The sequence below is a fragment of the Oncorhynchus nerka genome, linkage group LG24 (assembly GCF_034236695.1).
Source record: "Oncorhynchus nerka isolate Pitt River linkage group LG24, Oner_Uvic_2.0, whole genome shotgun sequence".
NCBI lineage: Eukaryota > Metazoa > Chordata > Actinopteri > Salmoniformes > Salmonidae > Oncorhynchus > Oncorhynchus nerka.
Genome location: NC_088419.1, coordinates 85,914,723 through 85,935,555, shown reverse-complemented (window position 1 = coordinate 85,935,555; position 20,833 = coordinate 85,914,723). Strand labels below are relative to the sequence as shown.

At 48.5% G+C, this 20,833-nt stretch overlaps 1 protein-coding gene across 1 annotated transcript in view; it reads left to right on the top strand.

The window, feature by feature from the left end:
• The window catches only part of mast2 (microtubule associated serine/threonine kinase 2), a 345,729-nt gene extending 329,458 nt beyond the window's left edge, over nucleotides 1-16,271 (top strand). Inside the window, 18 exon segments of the mRNA XM_065009240.1 lie at nucleotides 698-999; nucleotides 2,334-2,542; nucleotides 4,079-4,217; nucleotides 4,840-4,972; nucleotides 5,725-5,890; nucleotides 6,020-6,121; nucleotides 6,615-6,737; nucleotides 6,871-6,980; nucleotides 7,068-7,222; nucleotides 7,375-7,697; nucleotides 8,193-8,396; nucleotides 12,282-12,508; nucleotides 13,044-13,166; nucleotides 13,379-13,518; nucleotides 13,688-13,881; nucleotides 14,056-14,997; nucleotides 15,000-15,795; nucleotides 15,797-16,271. Of these exon segments, the coding sequence (XP_064865312.1) occupies nucleotides 698-999; nucleotides 2,334-2,542; nucleotides 4,079-4,217; nucleotides 4,840-4,972; nucleotides 5,725-5,890; nucleotides 6,020-6,121; nucleotides 6,615-6,737; nucleotides 6,871-6,980; nucleotides 7,068-7,222; nucleotides 7,375-7,697; nucleotides 8,193-8,396; nucleotides 12,282-12,508; nucleotides 13,044-13,166; nucleotides 13,379-13,518; nucleotides 13,688-13,881; nucleotides 14,056-14,997; nucleotides 15,000-15,795; nucleotides 15,797-16,088 (4,680 nt within the window). The 3' untranslated portion in view covers nucleotides 16,089-16,271.
• The last annotated feature ends 4,562 nt before the right edge of the window (nucleotides 16,272-20,833 follow it).

Here is a 20,833-nt window from a genome sequence, read left to right as displayed (position 1 = left end):
GGGGGTAGACTGGGGTGAAGGAGGGTAGACGGGGTGGAAGGAGGGTAGACTGGTGTGAAGGAGGGTAGACTGGTGTGAAGGAGGGTAGACTGGGGTGGAAGGAGGGTAGACTGGTGTGAAGGAGGGTAGACTGGGGTGGAAGGAGGGTAGACGGGGTGAAGGAGGGTAGACTGGGGTGGTGGAGGATAGACTGGGGTGGTAAGGGGGTAGACTGGGGTGGTGGAGGGTAGACGGGTGGAGGAGGGTAGACTGGGGTGGTGGGGGGTAGACTGGGGTGGTGGGGGGTAGGTTGGCGTGGAAGGAGAGTAGACTGGGGTGGTGGGGGGTAGACTGGGGGGTCGAGGGTTGGGATGGTAGGGGGTAGACTGGGGTGGTGGGGAGTAGATTGGGATGGTGGGGGGTAGACTGGGGGTGGGCGGGTAGAGAGCCTCTATGTCTTTGTCAGAGGACAAGGAAATAAAGGATTGTTCACCTACTGTACAGTGTCCAATGTTGTGTATTATTTTGTAATCCATGACCTCTTTTTGATGTGTTCAGGTTTCCCCTCAGGTTGAGCCACTACAAACACACACACATTCCAACCTCTAATGCATTGGCTGATTTTAACACACTCTTCTCTACCTCCCCCTTCCTTTTCTCTCCCTCACCCACATTCTACCCACTCCTCCCTTTCACTCTACCCCCCCCTGGTCTGCAGGAGTTTGACCCAGAGGAGTTCTACCATCTTTTGGAGGCAGCAGAGGGCCATGCCAAGGAGGGCCAGGGCATCAAGTCAGACATCCCCCGCTACATCATCAGCCAGCTGGGTCTCACCAGAGATCCTCTGGAGGAGATGGCCCAGCTGAGCAGTTACGACAGTGGGAACCCAGACACACCAGAGACAGACGACGCTGTGGATAGTCGAGGGGCCACCGTGCCTGTTGTAGCTCCCCCTAAAACCAAAGCCCCACGGGAGGAGGACTTTGAGAACATCAAGCTCATCAGCAACGGGGCCTATGGGTAAGACATAGCGAGAGAGAGAGAGCAACAGACAGAGAGACAGACTTGTACCGTTATCAGACCGACTCCACGGGATCGGTGTGTGTCCCCCCCGCGGGACAGTTGAGCTAACGTAGGCTAATGTGATTAGCATGATGTTGTAAGTAACTACAACATTTCCCAAGACATAGACATATCTAATATGGGCAGAAAGCTTACATTCTTGTTAATCTAACTGCACTGTCCAATTTACAGTAGCTATTAGAGTGAACTAATAGCATGCTATTGTTTAAGGAGAGTGCACAATTATGAGCTTGAATGTATTAAACCAATTAGGCACATTTTGGCAGTCTTGATACAACATTTTGAACAGATATGCATTGGTTCATTGGATCAGTCTAAAACTTTGCACATACACTATTGCCATCTAGTGGCCAAAATCTAAATTGTGCCTGGGCTGGAATAATACATTTTGGCCTTTCTCTTGCATTTCAAAGATGATGGTACAAAAGAACACATGCTTTTTCTTTATATTTTACCATATCTAATGTGTTATATTCTCCTACATTAATTTCACATTTCCACAAACTTCAAAGTGTTTCCTTTTAAATGGTATCAATAATATTCATATCCTGAGCTACTGGCAGTTAAATTTGGGTCCTGAGCTACAGGCAGTTAAATTTGGGTCCTGAGTTACAGGCAGTTAGATTTGGGTCCTGAGCTATAAGCAGTTAGATTTGGGTCCTGAGCTACAGGCAGTTAGATTTGGGTCCTGAGCTACAGGCAGTTAGATTTGGGTCCTTAGCTATAGGCAGTTAGATTTGGGTCCTGAGCTATAGGCAGTTAGATTTGGGTCCTGAGCTACAGGCAGTTAGATTTGGGTCCTGAGCTACAGGCAGTTAGATTTGGGTCCTTAGCTATAGGCAGTTAGATTTGGGTCCTGAGCTATAGGCAGTTAGATTTGGGTCCTGAGCTACAGGCAGTTAGATTTGGGTCCTGAGCTACAGGCAGTTAGATTTGGGTCCTGAGCTGTAGGCAGTTAGATTTGGTTCCTGAGCTACTGGCAGTTAGATTTGGGTCCTGAGCTACTGGCAGTTAGATTTGGTTCCTGAGCTGTAGGCAGTTAGATTTGGTTCCTGAGCTACTGGCAGTAGTTTTGGGTCCTGAGCTACAGGCAGTTAGATTTGGGTCCCCATGAGACTGAAACTTCCCCATGGTTTTGTTACCCCATGACAATGATGATAACGGCCACAAAATGTCTAACATTGTTGGCTGTCATTTGATTATTTCTCTCTCGCTCTCTCTCTACCCCCCTCTCCCCCCGGCCTTCCCCTTCCATCGATCTCTCTCTGCAGTGCTGTGTTTCTGGTGCGCCACAAGGAGACCCGTCAGCGTTTTGCCATGAAGAAGATCAACAAGCAGAACCTCATCCTGAGGAACCAGATCCAACAGGCCTTCGTAGAGAGAGACATCCTGACCTTCGCTGAGAACCCCTTTGTGGTCTCAATGTTCTGCTCCTTCGAGACACGCAGACACCTCTGTATGGTCATGGAGTATGTGGAGGGTAAGGGCTGATCATACACACATACAGCTCATTTACACACACACACACACACACACACACACACACAAGAACAAGAACAACAGACACCTCTGTATGGTCATGGAGTATGTAGAAGGTGACTGCTATACACATGGTTCAGAAACATCACGGGTAGCCAACCTGCTCCTGGAGAGCTACTGGTTGTGCAGGCTTTTGCTCCAAACCAGTTGTAACACACCTGATCCAGCTAATCAAGGTCCTGATGAGCAGTTAATTAGTAGAATCGGAAAGGGGCATCCTTCTTCATTTCTTACTGTATACGCACACTGACAGTTTCTTCCCACTCCATGTTTGTGGCTGGGGGTGTATACTGACTGTCTGCCCTGACTAGGATGTGAATGGGGGTGTATACTGACTGTCTGCCCTGACTAGGATGTGAATGGGGGTGTATACTGACTGTCTGCCCTGACTAGGAAGTGAATGGGGGTGTATACTGACTGTCTCTACCCTGACTAGGAAGTGAATGGGGGTGTATACTGACTGTCTACCCTGACTAGGAAGTGAATGGGGGTGTATACTGACTGTCTCTACCCTGACTAGGAAGTGAATGGGGGTGTATACTGACTGTCTACCCTGACTAGGAAGTGAATGAGGGTGTATCCTGACTGTCTCTACCCTGACCAGGAAGTGAATGGGGGTGTATACTGACTGTCTACCCTGACTAGGATGTGAATGGGGGTGTATACTGACTGTCTGCCCTGACTAGGATGTGAATGGGGGTGTATACTGACTGTCTGCCCTGACTAGGATGTGAATGGGGGTGTATACTGACTGTCTGCCCTGACTAGGAAGTGAATGGGGGTGTATACTGACTGTCTCTACCCTGACTAGGAAGTGAATGGGGGTGTATACTGACTGTCTACCCTGACTAGGAAGTGAATGGGGGTGTATACTGACTGTCTCTACCCTGACTAGGAAGTGAATGGGGGTGTATACTGACTGTCTACCCTGACTAGGAAGTGAATGGGGGTGTATACTGACTGTCTACCCTGACTAGGAAGTGAATGGGGGTGTATACTGACTGTCTACCCTGACTAGGAAGTGAATGGGGGTGTATCCTGACTGTCTCTACCCTGACCAGGAAGTGAATGGGGGTGTAGACTGACTGTCTACCCTGACTAGGATGTGAATGGGGGTGTAGACTGACTGTCTACCCTGACTAAGAAGTGAATGGGGGTGTATACTGACTGTCTACCCTGACTAGGATGTGAATGGGGGTGTATCCTGACTGTCTCTACCCTGACCAGGAAGTGAATGGGGGTGTATACTGACTGTCTACCCTGACTAGGATGTGAATGGGGGTGTATACTGACTGTCTACCCTGACTAGGAAGTGAATGGGGGTGTATACTGACTGTCTACCCTGACTAGGATGTGAATGGGGGTGTAGACTGACGGTCTCTACCCTGACCAGGAAGTGAATGGGGGTGTATACTGACTGTCTACCCTGACTAGGATGTGAATGGGGGTGTATACTGACTGTCTCTACCCTGACTAGGTGGTGACTGTGCCACCCTGCTGAAGAACATCGGAGCGCTGCCCGTGGACATGGCACGCATGTACTTTGCTGAGACTGTACTGGCACTGGAGTACCTCCACAACTATGGCATCGTACACAGGGACCTGAAACCTGACAAGTAAGACACACACACTGTCCTCTAGTCTAGAAGCTTTAACTGTGGCCTCCCGAGTGGCGCAGCGGTCTGAGATACTGCATCGCTGTGCCTGAGGCGTCACTACAGACCCGGTTATCATCCCGGGCTGTGTCACAGCCGGCCGCGACCGGGAGACCCATGAGGTGGCGCACAATTCGCTGGAAGGTTTGGCCGGCCGGGATGTCCTTGCTCTGTCGCACTCTAGTGACTCCTGTGGCGGACCGGGCGCATGCACGCTGACATTGTCGCCAGTTGTTCGGTGTTTCCTCCGACACATTGGTGCGGCTGGCTTTCGGGTTAAGCGAGCAGTGTGTCAAGAAGCAGTGCGGCTTGGCAGGGTTGTGTTTCAGAGGACGCATGGCTCTCGACCTTCGCCTCTCCCGAGTCCGTACGGGAGTTGCAGCGATGGGACAACACTGTAACTACCAATTGGATATCGCGAAATTGGGGAGAAAAATAAAAACATTTATTAAGAAAGATTTACCTGTTAAACGACTTTTCATTTATCATTAATACTTCTCATGGGCTTTAATAATTCACAACCTATATGCTTTATTCACTATCTCATGATTCTAACATCATATCTCTCTCCTCCTTCCTGCAGTCTTCTGATCACGTCGATGGGCCACATCAAGCTGACAGACTTTGGGCTGTCTAAGATCGGTCTGATGAGCCTCACCACCAACCTGTATGAAGGACACATAGAGAAAGATACCAGGGAGTTCCTGGATAAACAGGTACAGAGAGAGAGAGAGAGACACCTCTGGCCAGGTGCAGACTGGGACCAAAAATTGGATATTTTATTTCCTAAAGGCCCCCACACTGGGCCATTTTATTTCCTAGAGGCCCCCACACTGGGCCCTTTTATTTCCTAGAGGCCCCCACACTGGGCCATTTTATTTCCTAGAGGCCCCCACACTGGGCCATTTTATTTCCTAGAGGCCCCCACACTGGGCCATTTCATATCCTAGAGGCCCCCACACTGGGCCATTTAATTACCTAGAGGCCCCCACACTGGGACATTTTATTTCCTAGAGGCCCCCACACTGGGCCATTTCATTTCCTAGAGGCCCCCACACTGGGCCCTTTTATTTCCTAGAGGCCCCCACACTGGGCCCTTTCATTTCCTTGAGGCCCCCACACTGGGCCCTTTCATTTTCTTTGAGGAACCCATTATTTGACAGATAACAGATAAAAACATATATAATAATTACACAGGCCCACTAGGCTCAAAATGTACCAGCCCATCTAGCATTTGCCCGAAATTCCAGCTCACCAGTCCGCCCCTGCCTCTGGCGCCCAACACATAACACCCAAACTCTGTCACTGATCACGCTTCCCTTATCTATAACAGTGTCTATGACAGAAGTGTATGTCAACAGGTGTTAGACAAAAGGACTAAGTGAATGCAACATTGTACTGTGTGTGACAGTTGCCGTGTATTTCTCCCTGCCTATACTTGACCGTTCCCCTCTGTGTGTACGACCAGGTGTGTGGTACACCAGAGTACATCGCCCCAGAGGTGATCCTCAGACAGGGCTATGGGAAGCCAGTAGACTGGTGGGCCATGGGGGTCATCCTCTATGAGTTCCTGGTGGGCTGTGCCCCTTTCTTTGGAGACACACCTGAGGAGCTCTTTGGACAGGTCATCAGTGGTGAGTGTCACAGAGAACAGAAGCACACAGACAAAAAAAAAGGTCAGGGAGAAGTATTGCTTTGTTTTGAAAACTTTTGTGGAGAAATCCGTCTGACCACAACGTCTGCTCTCCGTCCTCTATTTGTAGATGAGATCATATGGCCAGAGGAGGAGGAGGCTCTTCCTAACGATGCCCAGGACCTCATCTCTAAACTCCTCAGACAGAACCCTCTGGAGAGGCTGGGCACAGGTGATGGATTACAAACATGTTATTTGACAAGCATAACTCATAGAAACAAGTACACTACCTGCACGTCTCACATTACACAGTGTCAAATTGTAATTTAGTCTTTATCAGTCTGTCTGTGTTGTAGGCAGTGGTCTCCTTGTCATTCCTTCAGTCTCTGTGTTGTAGGCAGTTGTCTCCTTGTCATTTCTTCAGTCTCTGTGTTTTAGGCAGTGGTCTCCTTGTCATTCCTTCAGTCTCTGTGTTGTAGGCAGTGGTCTCCTTGTCATTCCTTCAGTCTCTGTGTTGTAGGCAGTGGTCTCCTTGTCATTCCTTCAGTCTTTGTGTTGTAGGCAGTGGTCTCCTTGTCATTCCTTCAGTCTCTGTGTTGTAGGCAGTGGTCTCCTTGTCATTCCTTCAGTCTCTGTGTTGTAGGCAGTGGTCTCCTTGTCATTCCTTCAGTCTCTGTGTTGTAGGCAGTGGTCTCCTTGTCATTCCTTCAGTCTCTGTGTTGTAGGCAGTGCATTTGAGGTGAAGCAGCATCGGTTCTTCTATAATTTGGACTGGAACACTCTGCTGAGACAGAAGGCAGAGTTCATCCCTCAGCTAGAGTCAGAGGACGACACCAGCTACTTTGACAGTAAGTCTCACCTACTGTCCATTATACTATTCCTTTACTTAGAATAATAGAACAGAGCTCCTGAAAGTGGACAGTCCGGTCCAGTAGTCTTGTGTAATGCTACTCTCTCTCTCTCTCTCTCTCTCTCTCTCAGCCCGTTCAGACAGGTACCACCACTTGGACTCTGAAGATGAAGATGACACTAACGATGACGAACACGTAGAGATACGTCAGTTCTCCTCCTGCTCGCCCCGCTTCAGCAAGGTTAACAACACACACACACACAGCACCCCTGCTGAAAATGTAATCACTCCATGTACTACATCATTTTCAATCCAACTGTGTGTTTAGGTGTACAGCAGTATGGAGCGTCTATCCCTCCATGAGGAGAAGAGGACCCCCCCGCCCACCAAGCGTAGCCTCAGTGAGGAGGGAGGAGAACGCATTGACAGCCTCAGTAGTCTCAAGTCCAGAGACCGCAACTGGCTGGTGGGGTCACCTGAGATGTGAGTATGAGGGGTTCTTCTGAGGACACCAAAGCCTCATTTACTGATAGTCTATGCTAATTATTTAAGTCTTCTACTAAATGAGCTGTCTGTCTGTCCCTTCCATTACCAACAACAGAACTGTAACCTCCCTGTGTGCTTCACTCCCTCAGCCTGCGTAAGCGTCTGTCTGTCTCAGAGTCGTCCCACACGGAGAGCGACTCCAGCCCTCCCCTGACGGTGCGAAGACGCTGCTGCTCCGCCATCATCGAGATGCCGCGCTTCGCCATCTCCTCTGAGGAGGAAGCAGGGGTGGCCCCCAGCTATAGGAGCCCCAGCCTGCTCAGCCAGACCCCCGGTGGAGTCAGGGGCCCCCGCAGCGAGGACTTGCCCCTCTCTATCCCTGAGCTTCCTGTGGAGAGAGAGCTGAAACTGGACGAGTCCCCCACAACACCAGACTCTACAGCCAGCCAGCTCAGCAAAGCCACACTCACACGTCAGTACAATTTAATACAACTTTATCGTCCATATGTTACAGAACACAACAGAAACTGGTGGAACATATACTATATGCATGTACTGTGTGTCTGCTTTCATTCCATTCACATGACAAAATGTCTTACAGTATGTTCCTGGTTCTGGATCCTCTGCCTTTCTCTCTCTCTCTCTCTCTCTCTCTCTCTCTCTGTCTCTCTCTGTCTCTCTCTGTCTCTCTATCTGTCTGTGTCTGTCTCTATCTGTCTGTCTCTCTCTCTCTCTCTCTCTCTCTGTCTCTCTATCTGTCTGTGTCTGTCTCTCTCTGTCTCTCTATCTGTCTGTCTCTCTCTCTCTCTCTCTGTCTCTCTCTCTCTCTCTCTCTTTGTCTCTGTCTCTCTATCTCTCTCTCTCTGTCTCTCTCTCTGCCTTTCTCTCTCTGTCTCTCTCTCTTTCTCTGTCTCTCTCTCTGTCTCTCTCTCGCTGTCTCTCTCTCTCTCTCTCTCTCTCTCCATAGCGGGCAGTTCAGGAGATGTGTGGGAGCGTGGTTCAGGGGCAGACAGCTCTCCCTCTACCCCTAAGGCCATCAGTGACCTGGCAGCTAGGAGGGCCCGTCACAGACTGTTGTCTGGAGACACAGACAGACACGCCCAGTCCAGACCACTCAACAAGGTCATCAAGTCAGCCTCCGCTACCACTCTCTCACTCATGATTCCTGCTGGTACGTCTGAGGTTTTAACAGCCAGGAATGTGTTATTTGTGCGCTTCTGTCTTTGTGTATTGAGATCTGCTGTGTGTCTGTTTGTGTCTCTGTCTGTCTGTCTGTGTGTGTTTGTCTTTGTCTGTCTGTGGACTGCCTGTCTCTCTCTGTGTCTGTCGGTCTGTCTGTCTGTTTGTCTTTGTCTGTCTGTGGACTGTCTGTCTGTGGACTGTATGTGTCTGTCTGTCTGTCTGTCTGTGGACTGTATGTATGTGTCTGTCTGTCTGTGGACTGTATGTGTCTGTCTGTCTGTGGATTGTCTGTGGACTGTGTATGTGTCTGTCTGTCTGTGGACTATGTATGTATGTGTCTGTCTGTCTGTCTGTGGACGTATGTATGTGTCTGTCTGTGGACTATCTGTCTGTCTGTCTGTGGACTGTATGTGTCTGTCTGTGGACTGTATGTATGTGTCTGTCTGGACTGTCTGTCTCTGTCTGTCTGTCGGTATGTCTGTATGTATGTATGTACAGCGGGGCAAAAAAGTATTTAGTCAGCCACCAATTGTGCAAGTTCTCCCACTTAAAAAGATGAGGGGCCTGTAATTTTCATCATAGGTACACTTCAACTATGACAGACAAAATGAGGGGGGAAAATCCAGAAAATCACAATGTAGGATTTTTAATACATTTATTTGCAAATTATGGTGGGAAATAAGTATTTGGTCACCTACAAACAAGCAAGATTTCTGGCTCTCACAGACCTGTAACTTCTTCTTTAAGAGGCTCCTCTGTCCTCCACTCGTTACCTGTATTAATGGCACCTGTTTGAACTTATCAGTATAAAAGACATCTGTCCACAACCTCAAACAGTCACACTCCAAACTCCACTATGGCCAAGACCAAAGAGCTGTCAAAGGACACCAGAAACAAAATTGTAGACCTGCACCAGGCTGGGAAGGCTGAATCTGCAATAGGTAAGCAGCTTGGTTTGAAGAAATCAACTGTGGGAGCAATTATTAGGAAATGGAAGACATACAAGACCATTGATAATCTCCCTCGATCTGGGGCTCCACGCAAGATCTCACCCCGTGGGGTTAAAATGATCACAAGAACGGTTAGCAAAAATCCCAGAACCACACAGGGGGACCTAGTGAATGACCTGCAGAGAGCTGGGACCAAAGTAACAAAGCCTACCATCAGTAACACACTACGCCGCCAGGGACTCAAATCCTGCAGTGCCAGACGTGTCCCCCTGCTTAAGCCAGTACATGTCCAGGCCCGTCTGAAGTTTACTAGAGAGCATTTGGATGATCCAGAAGAAGATTGGGAGAATGTCATATGGTCAGATAAAACCAAAATAGAACTTTTTGGTAAAAACTCAACTCGTCGTGTTTGGAGGACAAAGAATGCTGAGTTGCATCCAAAGATCACCATACCTACTATGAAGCATGGGGGTGGAAACATGCTTTGGGGCTGTTTTTCTGCAAAGGGACCAGGACGACTGATCCGTGTAAAGGAAAGAATGAATGGGGCCATGTATCGTGAGATTTTGAGTGAAAACCTCCTTCCATCAGCAAGGGCATTGAAGATGAAACGTGGCTGTGTCTTTCAGCATGACAATGATCCCAAACACACCACCCAGGCAACGAAGGAGTGGCTTCGTAAGAAGCATGTCAAGGTCCTGGAGTGGCCTAACCAGTCTCCAGATCTCAACCCCATAGAAAATCTTTGGAGGGAGTTGAAAGTCTGTGTTGCCCAGCAACAGCCCCAAAACATCACTGCTCTAGAGGAGATCTGCATGGAGGAATGGGCCAAAATACCAGCAACAGTGTGTGAAAACCTTGTGAAGAATTACAGAAAACATTTGACCTCTGTCATTGCCAACAAAGGGTATATAACAAAGTATTGAGATAAACTTTTGTTATTGACCAAATACTTATTTTCCACCATCATTTGCAAATAAATTCATAAAAAATCCTACAATGTGATTTTCTGGATTATTTTTTCTAATTTTGTCTGTCATAGGTGAAGTGTACCTATGATGAAAATTACAGGCCTCTCATCTTTTTAAGTGGGAGAACTTGCACAATTGGTGGCTGACTAAATACTTTTTTGCCCCACTGTATGTGTCTGTCTGTCGGTATGTCTGTATGTGTCTGTATGTATGTGTCTGTCTGTCTGTATGTATGTGTGTGTCTGTCTGTCTGCATGTGTCTGTCTGCATGTGTCTGTCTGTATGTGTCTGTCTGTATGTGTCTGTATGTATGTATGTGTCTGTCTGTGGACTGTATGTCGTAAATTTACGTACACCTTAGCCAAATACATTTAAACTCAGGTTTTCACAATTCCTGACATTTAATCCTAGTAAAAAAAACAATCCCTATTTTAGGTCAGTTAGGATCACCACTTTATTTTACGAATGTGAAATGTCAGAATAATAGCAGAGAGAATGATTTATTTCAACTTTTATTTCTTTCATCACATTCCCAGTGGGTCAGAAGTTTACATACACTCAATTAGTATTTGGTAGCATTGCCTTTAAATTGTTTAACTTGGGTCAAACGTTTCAGGTAGCCTTCCACAAGCTTCCCACAATAAGTTGGGTGAATTTTGGCCCATTCCTCCTGAAAGAGCTGGTGTAACTGAGTCAGGTTTGTAGGCCTCCTTGCTCACACATGCTTTTTCAGTTCTTCCCACAAATTTTCTATGGGATTGAGGTCAGGGCTTTGTTATGGCAACTCCAATAACTTGACTTTGTTGTCCTTAAGACATTTTGCCACAACTTTGGAAGTATGCTTGGGGTCATGGTCCATTTGGAAGACTCATTTGCGACCAAGCTTTAACTTCCTGACTGATGTCTTGAGATGTTGCTTCAATATATCCACATCATTTTCCTCCCTCATTATGCCATCTATTTTGTGAAGTGAACCAGTCCCTCCTGCAGCAAAGCACCCCCACAACATGATGCTGCCACCCCCGTGCTTCACGGTTAGGATGGTGTTCTTTGTCTTGCAAGCCTCCCCATTTCCTCCAATCATAACGATGGTCATTATGGCCAAGCAGTTCTATTTTTGTTTCATCAGACCAGAGGACATTTCTCCAAAAAGTACGATCTTTATCCCCATGTGCAGTTGCAAACTGTAGTCTGGCTATTTTATGGCGGTTTTGGAGCAGTGGCTTCTTCCTTGCTGGGCGGCCTTTCAGGTTATGTTGATATAGGACTCGTTTTACTGTGGATATAGATACTTTTTTCTTCACAAGGTCCTTTGCTGCTGTTCTGGGATTGATTTGCACTTTTCACACCAAAGTACGTTCATCTCTAGGAGACAGAACGGGTCTCCTTCCTGAGCAGTATGACGGCTGCGTGGTCCCATGGTGTTTATACTTGCGTACTATTGTTTGTACAGATGAACGTGGTACCTTCAGGCATTTGGAAATTGCTCCCAAGGATGAACCAGACTTGTGGAGGTCTACAAAGTTTTTCTGAGGTCTTGTTTTCATTTCCCCATGATGTCAAGAAAAGTTTGAAAGTAGGCCTTGAAATACATCCACTGACTGACTTGCCAAAACTATAGTTTGTTAACAAGAAATTTGTTGAGTGGTTGAAAAACGAGTTTTAATGACTTCAATTGTATGTGTCTGTGTGTGGACTGTGTGTATGTATCTGTGTGTGGACTGTGTGTATGTATCTGTGTGTGGACTGTGTGTCTGTGTGTGGACTGTGTGTATGTGTCTGTGTGTGGACTGTGTGTATGTGTCTGTGTGTGGACTGTGTGTATGTGTCTTCTTTCTTAGCTACCACCATCGGCCCGTTTTTAGAATGTGTGGTAAAGGTTGAAAATAAATGTGCATTTAGTAACTGGACTGAATTCCTATTAAACAATCTCCCTCGCTCCTCCATGTTTAGACCACCACGGGGCCTCCCCATTGGCCAGCCCCATGTCACCCCACTCCTTCTCGTCCAATCCCTCGTCCAGAGACTCCTCCCCCAGTAGAGACCTGTCCCCAGCCGTGGCCAACATCAAACCCGCCATCATCATCCACAAGGCGGGCAAGAAGTACGGCTTCACCCTGCGAGCCATTAGGGTGTACATGGGAGATACAGACATCTACACAGTACATCACATGGTCTGGGTGAGTAGTAGCCTGCTTTAGCTTAGTGACTCAAGTTAAAAGGGATTTAACACTTCTAGTGATCCTGTTCTAGTGATCCTGTTCTAGTAATCATGTTCTAGTGATCCTGTTCTAGGGATCCTGTTCTAGTGATCCTGTTCTAGGAATCCTGTTCTAGTGATCCTGTTCTAGTGATCCTGTTCTTCATTCGATTCAACAGATGGAATTATTACCAGTGATATGATGGCGATTTGATGTGTAATTTCAACCCTCCTCTCTCCATCTCTCTTTCTCTCTCCATCTCTTTCTCTCTCTCTCCATCTCTCTCTCCATCTCTCTCTCTCTCTCTCTCCATCTTTCTCTCTCCATCTCTATCTCCATGTCTCTCTCCATTTCTTTCTCTCACCAACTCTTTTTCTCTCCATCTCTCTCCATCTCTTTCTCCCTCTCTCCATCTCTCTCTCTCTCCATCTCTCTCTCTCTCCATCTCTCCATCTCCATCTCTCTCTCCATCTCCATCTCTCTCTCCATCTCTCTCTCTCTCTGTCTCTCTCAGCATGTAGAGGAGGGTGGTCCAGCCCATGATGCAGGGCTGAGAGAAGGAGACCTCATCACTCATGTGAATGGAGAGGCTGTCCACGGCCTAGTGCACACTGAGGTGGTGGAACTCATTCTCAAGGTGCGCACACACACACTTTACGCACGCACGCACTACACGCACGCACTCACACACACACACTACACACACTAGACACACGCACGCACTCACACACTACACACACACACTCACACACTACACGCACACACTCACACACTACACGCACACACACACACACACACACACACACATACACTAGCTCCTGTCTTATGTGTGTGGTGTGTTACCCTCAGAGCGGCGGTAAGGTGTCCATCTCTGCCACGTCCTTTGAGAACACCTCCATCAAGCTGGGCCCCGCCCGCAAGACCGGCTCCAAATCTAAGATGGCGCGTCGCAACAAGAAGACCAAGACCAAAGATAGCAGCCAGGAAAGGTCTCTTATCTGATCAATCTCACACACTTACCGTTCCTCTCAGAAGTCATGTTACATAGAATATAATGGCTGATAAATGGAGGGATGTTTGTCTTTTCAACTCTTTATACTCTGTGTGTGTGTGTGTGTGTGTGTGTGTGTGTGTGTGTGTGTGTGTGTGTGTTTCCAGCAGCAGTAAGAAGAGGAACTCTCTGTTCAGGAAGATCACTAAGCAGGCGTCTCTTCTCCACACCAGCCGTAGCCTTTCCTCTCTGACCCGCTCTCTGTCCTCTGGAGAGAGTGGACCTGGGTCCCCCACTCACAACCTGTCCCCTAGATCACCTACACAGGGTTACCGGTCCACACCTGACTCTACACACTCTGGTAAGTCCTACACACACACATCCCTCAAACACACGGCTCACCTAATGGACTGTAGGACGTGGCCTAATGTTGGAAAAGGTCATAAAACGTGGTGATTATGTGTGCATAACATTTCATGAACGTAGGTGAATCCCTGAATGTCTGTGTGTTTCTGTATGTGTTGTGTTTTCTCAGTAGGGGGTAACTCGTCTCAGAGCAGCTCTCCCAGCTCCAGTGTTCCTAACTCCCCAGCCAGCTCCGGTCACATCAGGCCCAGCTCCCTCCACGGCCTGGCCCCCAAGCTCCAGCGCCAGTATCGCTCTCCTCGCCGCAAGTCAGCCGGCAACATCCCTCTATCCCCCCTGGCCCGCACCCCTTCCCCAACCCCACAGAGCACCTCCCCCCAGCGCTCTCCCTCCCCCCTGTCCAGCCACGGACTAGGCTCCACCTCAATGGGTCAGATCTTTCCAGTCAAGCTCCACTCTTCCCCCCCTCTGGTCAGGCAGATCTCCAGGCCCAAGAGCGCTGAACACCCCCGCTCCCCACTGCTCAAGCGAGTCCAGTCTGCTGAGAAGCTAGCCTCCTCCCTCTCCTCCTCATCGTCCTCCCCCTCTCCATCAGGCGCCGGAGGCGACAAGAAGCTGCCTGTAACAGTGACAGGGCGTAAACACAGCCTGGACATCTCCCACGCTGAGTTTAAGAAGGAGATGCTTCAGAGAGACCCCAGTCTGCAGAGTCTCCAGGAATCAGCTGGGGAGAGAGAGAGCCTACTGCTGGGGTTGGGGCCTGGGATAGGGGGCCGTGGGGGTCCCGTGGAGAAGGGCAGCCTGCAAAAACCCTCCTCCAGCAGGAAGCTAGGACGTCAGGATGGGGACGGAGGGTCGACTGCCGGGTCCCTGGGGCTGGCTCCCGGGAAGAGCAAACTGAAGGACAAGCTGTCAGCCATCAGACAGGACCGGGCTGAGAGGAGGGAGTCACTACAGAAGCAGGATGCTATCCACGAGGTGGACTCATCAGAGGACGAGACAGACGAGGGTTCAGAGGACAGTCAGGACGGGAGGGGCAGGAACACCTGTACCTTTACCCCCCCACTGCTCCGCCCCACCTCCGTCATGCCCATCGCCCCCCGTACAGGACCCGGGGCACCCTCCCCTCCCTCTGTCTGTCCCCCTCCTCCACCCTGCTGCCAAGCAGAGCCACCATACCCTCCACACTCCACGAACACAAGCCCACTCAGAGTGGTCCTTCGCTGGGAGGGAAAGACAGCGGCTCAGCCTCCTCGGATGACTGTAGGCGGAGAGATGGGAAGGCTCCAGACCCCAGCAGCAAGTTCACCCAGAGCCCCCTGTCCAGCACCTTCGCCACCCTTGGCAGTGCTTTCATCTCCGTCAGCAAGGACACCTTCCTGAAGCCTGCTGCTTCATCTCCACATCAGGACTGGAGGAGCCCCAAGTTGCTTGAGCCCAGGGGGAAGAGCAGTAGTTTATGGAGCGAGGAGAGAGACTCTGGCCTGGAGGCCCCCAGATCCAGCCCCACTGGGTCCATAGACGGCAGAGACCTAGTCCCCACACCCATCTCCTCCCCAGGCATCACCAAGGAGAAGAAGGAGGCTGACAACCGGAGACATGCTGCTGCTGCTGCCGCGGCGGCAGCCTACGCCGCCCCCAGCCCCCCAGCCTCTCCAGCCTCAGTGTCAAGGTCAGATAGTGGGGTGGACAAGGTGGTGTCACATCTAGCCAATGTAGCTCATAGCGTCCTGGGGCCCGTCAAACTAACCATCCCCGGGGCCAAGGAGGCCTTTGAGAGAGCCAAGGACCAGAATCAGAGACACTCCGACCCCCCTCACCCCAAGGCCACACCTGACTCCTCCCTCGCCGCCACCACCACTCCCCTCTCCCCCTCCACCTTCAGACACCCTGCCCCTCAGCCACCACCCCCTGTCCTCCCAGTCTCCTCCCAGGCAGCCCTCCTCCAAAACTGAGCCAGCCCCCCCTCCCCCTCCACAGAGGAGGCTCTCCCCTCCTAAAGACTGTACCCTGGCCCAGGACACCATGGAGAGGCCGGTGGTGGAGACTGCACCAAGGAAGGTGCCCACCACCACACCCAACCAGACACCTACTGCAGCCTCAGAGCAGCGCAATAGGCCAGACCCCCTGGCCTCACAGAGACCCAGTCCAGCCTCCGCAGTCTCCACCCCGCAGGACAAAACCAGCAGCAAGAAGACGTAGCAGATAAGACACCCATGAGAATAGAGACTGCTTGATGGAGATCTGAATCTTTATCCACAGACAACTGCATGTTTGGAAGAAAACAACATTCTAAACTTTTTGCAACTCACTAATCATTATCTGAGAGCATAGCCATCTGATGGTGGGAGGGAGGGAGAGAGTGAGAGGGAGGAGGGAGAGAGAGAGAGGGAGGAGGGAGAGAGAGAGGGAGAGAGGTGAGAGGGAGGGAGGGAGAGAGAGAGAGGGAGAGAGGAGAGAGAGGGAGAGAGAGGGGAGGGGGAGGGAGAGGAGAGAGAGAGAGAGAGGAGAGGAGGGAGAGAGGTGATAGTTTGGGCCCTTACTATGTGTTTCTGTATTCCAGAGACATCCAGATTGGCTGTAGATCTCTTCTTGTTCTTATACTCCGTTTTTTCACGTTGATTCCTGTTCCTGTGAAGTCGGTCTGCATTTGTTTCTCTCTCTGCAAAGAAACATGGGGGCTAGAAATAAACCGTGTGAGTTCACTGATCCACACGCACTGAGGAGAAAGGATTAACAAACACACAAACATCTCTAATGGTATTTTCTTAGTATACTGCCTCGTTAGCTTTCACCTTGGAAGGTCCAGGCGTCTGACGTGTGACTAGTATCAAGCCAATAGATCAGGTTGTGCCTTGTAAACACCACAGCCACCACTGCAGCCCTCCTGCATGTCTCCAGCCGTCCGTGACTGAACAGGGTGTAACTCGGCAATAAAAGTAGCGTATGCTTAGCAATCGGTATAAATACATTACAGTCTGTTAATGAAACAATCTGCATCGCCCACCTTTAACTCACTCAGCAGCCTCAGGCAAATGGCCATGTGTGTTATTATTCCCTCGTGGTCGACCGCTGCACTCTGTTTAACTGTTTAATAGTGCAGACTAGCTAGAGAATAGAACACTCTATTCATGTCGTGGCTGTATGAATTGCTATTCAAACAGTGTTTGTATTGTATCACAGAGCGTTCCATGACAATCTCTTTCCCTATCCTCTCCAACGGCTATTCGTGTGCTTGTCAGTGTAGCTAGCGTATAGAAGCTAACCCTTCCATGGCTCTACCTGGACCCGTCAGTGTAGCTAGCGTATAGAAGCTAACCCTTCCATGACTCTACCTGGACCCGTCAGTGTAACGTGCGTATAGAAGCTAACCCTTCCATGGCTCTACCTGGACCTGTCAGTGTAGCTAGCGTATAGAAGCTAACCCTTCCATGACTCTACCTGGACCCGTCAGTGTAACTTGCGTATAGAAGCTAACCCTTCCATGGCTCTACCTGGACCGGTCAGTGTAACTTGCGTATAGAAGCTAACCCTTCCATGACTCTACCTGGACCGGTCAGTGTAACTTGCGTATAGAAGCTAACCCTTCCATGACTCTACCTGGACCGGTCAGTGTAACTTGCGTATAGAAGCTAACCCTTCCATGGCTCTACCTGGACCTGTCAGTGTAACTTGCGTATAGAAGCTAACCCTTCCATGGCTCTACCTGGACCCGTCAGTGTAGCTAGCGTATAGAAGCTAACCCTTCCATGGCTCTACCTGGACCAGTCAGTGTAACTAGCGTATAGAAGCTAACCCTTCCATGGCTCTACCTGGACCTGTCAGTGTAGCTAGCGTATAGAAGCTAACCCTTCCATGGCTCTACCTGGACCTGTCAGTGTATCTAGCGTATAGAAGCTAACCCTTCCATGGCTCTACCTGGACCGGTCAGTGTAACTAGCGTATAGAAGCTAACCCTTCCATGGCTCTACCTGGACCTGTCAGTGTAGCTAGCGTATAGAAGCTAACCCTTCCATGGCTCTACCTGGACCCGTCAGTGTATCTATGGCATTGTATAGAGCTGTGTGAGGATGTACGTGTTGTGGTAGCTAGGATACTAGCCTAGCCGTTCACCTTGTAACTGCATCATAGCCTCACCAGATCTAGGTCTCTATGTCAGGGGACTTTCTAATGATAACAGAATAGTGGGCGGTTCATAGAACACCTTTACATTGAGATGGACTATAGGTGAGATGAGGAGGAAAGGAGGGACAGTGTTCTAGTCACAGACAACCTGGGGACACCTGATCAATCTGGTCCTAGCCTGGTTTGGTCAACTACACAGACAACCTGGGGACACCTGATCAATCTGGTCCTAGCCTGGTTTGGTCAACTACACAGACAACCTGGGGACACCTGATCAATCTGGTCCTAGCCTGGTTTGGTCAGCCTGGTTTGGTCACTACAGACAACCTGACAAAATCAGTGTTGAGACAACCTGGGGACACCTGATCAATCTGGTCCTAGCCTGGTTTGGTCAACTACACAGACAAACAGTGTTGAGATGACGAGAGTCAAGTAGTTAAGATGAGGTAGATCTATTTAGATATTTGGGTTTGAGTACCGGGCAACGGATTGTTCCTGCTGCCCCTGAAACTCAATTACCCAGACTCCTCTCAAACTCTGAGGCAGGAAGACTGCTCACAAGTCTGTATACAGGCTAGTTAGCATAGGGCTGGGCAATATGTCGGATTCAGTTGATTAATTTGAATGTATGTTTTAGCGCGATGTTTCAAATGCCTGTATCGCAGGAATTGAGGTTTTAATATTTTTTGTTTTTATGAGCGTTTGTGTCTTTTTGGTCTCGTATCCCCCCCCGTCCCCCATGCTGTGTGTACTGTGCACCTTCCCACTTGCACACAGACACCAAGCCCCTTCCCCTGTCACTCACAACAACAAAGACTAAAGATCACGTCTTCTCTGACAAGCAGTTTCACTCGCATTTGAGGTTTGGTCTAAACAGAATGGGTCATATGGACACTGAAACACATTGAGACATTAATTTACTGTAGTAGAGAAGTTAACCCTCTTTATGTCTCAACTTCTCAAATTGCACGTAGAGCAGACGCTACTAAAACCAGAGTATAATGAACATTGCTTGAGAGATTGCTTAAATGAGACCTGTGTTAATGTTCTATATTGCCTACTACAAGAAGTTGGTCATTATTAGTGAATAAATTCTACACGGTTCTGGTTACATTTGGAACTAAAAGGGCATTTTCATAGACCGACTTGAAAGCCAGAAAAAAAATCAGGTTAAACTATTTTGATTTAAAAAAGTATAAAATTATTAGTGGGTCTTATGGTTGTGGAAGGCTTTTATTTAGCCTAGGTATAATTTCACAAGTCCTGAATTCATTCGATTATAGCTGACTGTTTGAAATGCAGTTTATTTGACCTTTAATTGTACAAAACAAAGCTTGGTTAGAGTTTTAAAAATAAAAATAAAAATTGAGATATATATTGTGAATGGCCATAAATTTGAAAAAGTCCAGATCAGATTTTTCGGGGAGATGTGGCCAAGCGCTACGTAGTGTAGCAGTACAACAGTAGACACAGTGGCCTTCATGTATATTCTGACAACCAGTGGTCTCACCGTTGTCTTTATTTCTAGCCCCTGCTCGCTCTGTTTTTATCAGACACTTAAGGTTTGTTCAACTTGCTGTGTTCTCTCTGTGTTTTGCCTCTTATCCTGTAAAGCTAACAGACTTTACTTTGTATATGCGTTCAAGACTGTGTGTGTTGTCAAGTGGCTGTCAGATGTGTGTGTGTATATATATATATATATATATATATATATATATATATATATATATAGCAGACCTTTAAATATTCATACATATATGAATATTTAAAGGTCTGCAGTGTCTTTTTTACTCTACCGTGTTGGGACTTGGGAGTGTGTTTTAGTTAGTGTAGACGTCTCATAGTTAGTTACCCCTATTAGTGCTGTCTGTCCCTGACTGATATCTCAGTTGGCCTATAGGGTCGGGGATGGGTCAGCAGGGGGGCGGGCTTTGCACAACCCTTGTATCGCTGTATGTCAAATGAAAAGCCAACTAAATAAAAGGAAGGGCAATCAGATCCCTGGCTTTTAGGTCAGTCACAACGATGTTGACCAATCAGAAGTCTGAACTGACCGAACACCACTATGATCCTCCAGTCCCACTGCTACGTGTGGGTGTGGGCGTTCATACTTGTGTGTGTTCCTGTGTGTGTGTGTGTGGGCGTTCATTTGTGTGTCTTAGTTTGCAAAGTAAGGGGATGTTGCCGTGTTGTAAAACTGTGGCTACCTGCAGCATACATACATCACTTTGTTTCTGTGGCTACCTGCAGCATACATACATCACTTTGTTTCTGTGGCTACCTGCAGCATACATACATCACTTTGTTTCTGTGTGAGAGTTCAAATCTCCCTCGGGGTGTCCTGCAAAGTTTTGTTGCTATTGGAGATGTCGCAAAGAACAGCTCATTGGGATGACTGACTGAGGGTGAGACAGGACTGGTGTCTATAGATACTAAAGAGATCTGTGTTGTCAATACCTAACCCCAGACAGACCGACAGACAGACAGACAACCCCACTGACAGACTGTGGCTAGCGATTTCTGTAATGTGTTTCAATGTTGTTCAATCTTCCTCAATGCTACTAGAAATCAACCTCTGTAACAGGCAGTGATAATTATTCATGTCAACAGCTTTCCACACTGTAAAGTTACCCTGGATCATATCAGTGTGACTGGTTTGTTATGGTCTTTACATATTATTCATGTAACCTAACCACTGACAATGTTCATGAGGAGGAACATTGTGCATATAATGTTTAGAGGTTCGGCCATGGTCAAAAGTAGTGCACTATATAGGAAATAGGGGGACGTTTCCTAAATCACCTGCAGTGTGAATAGTGGTA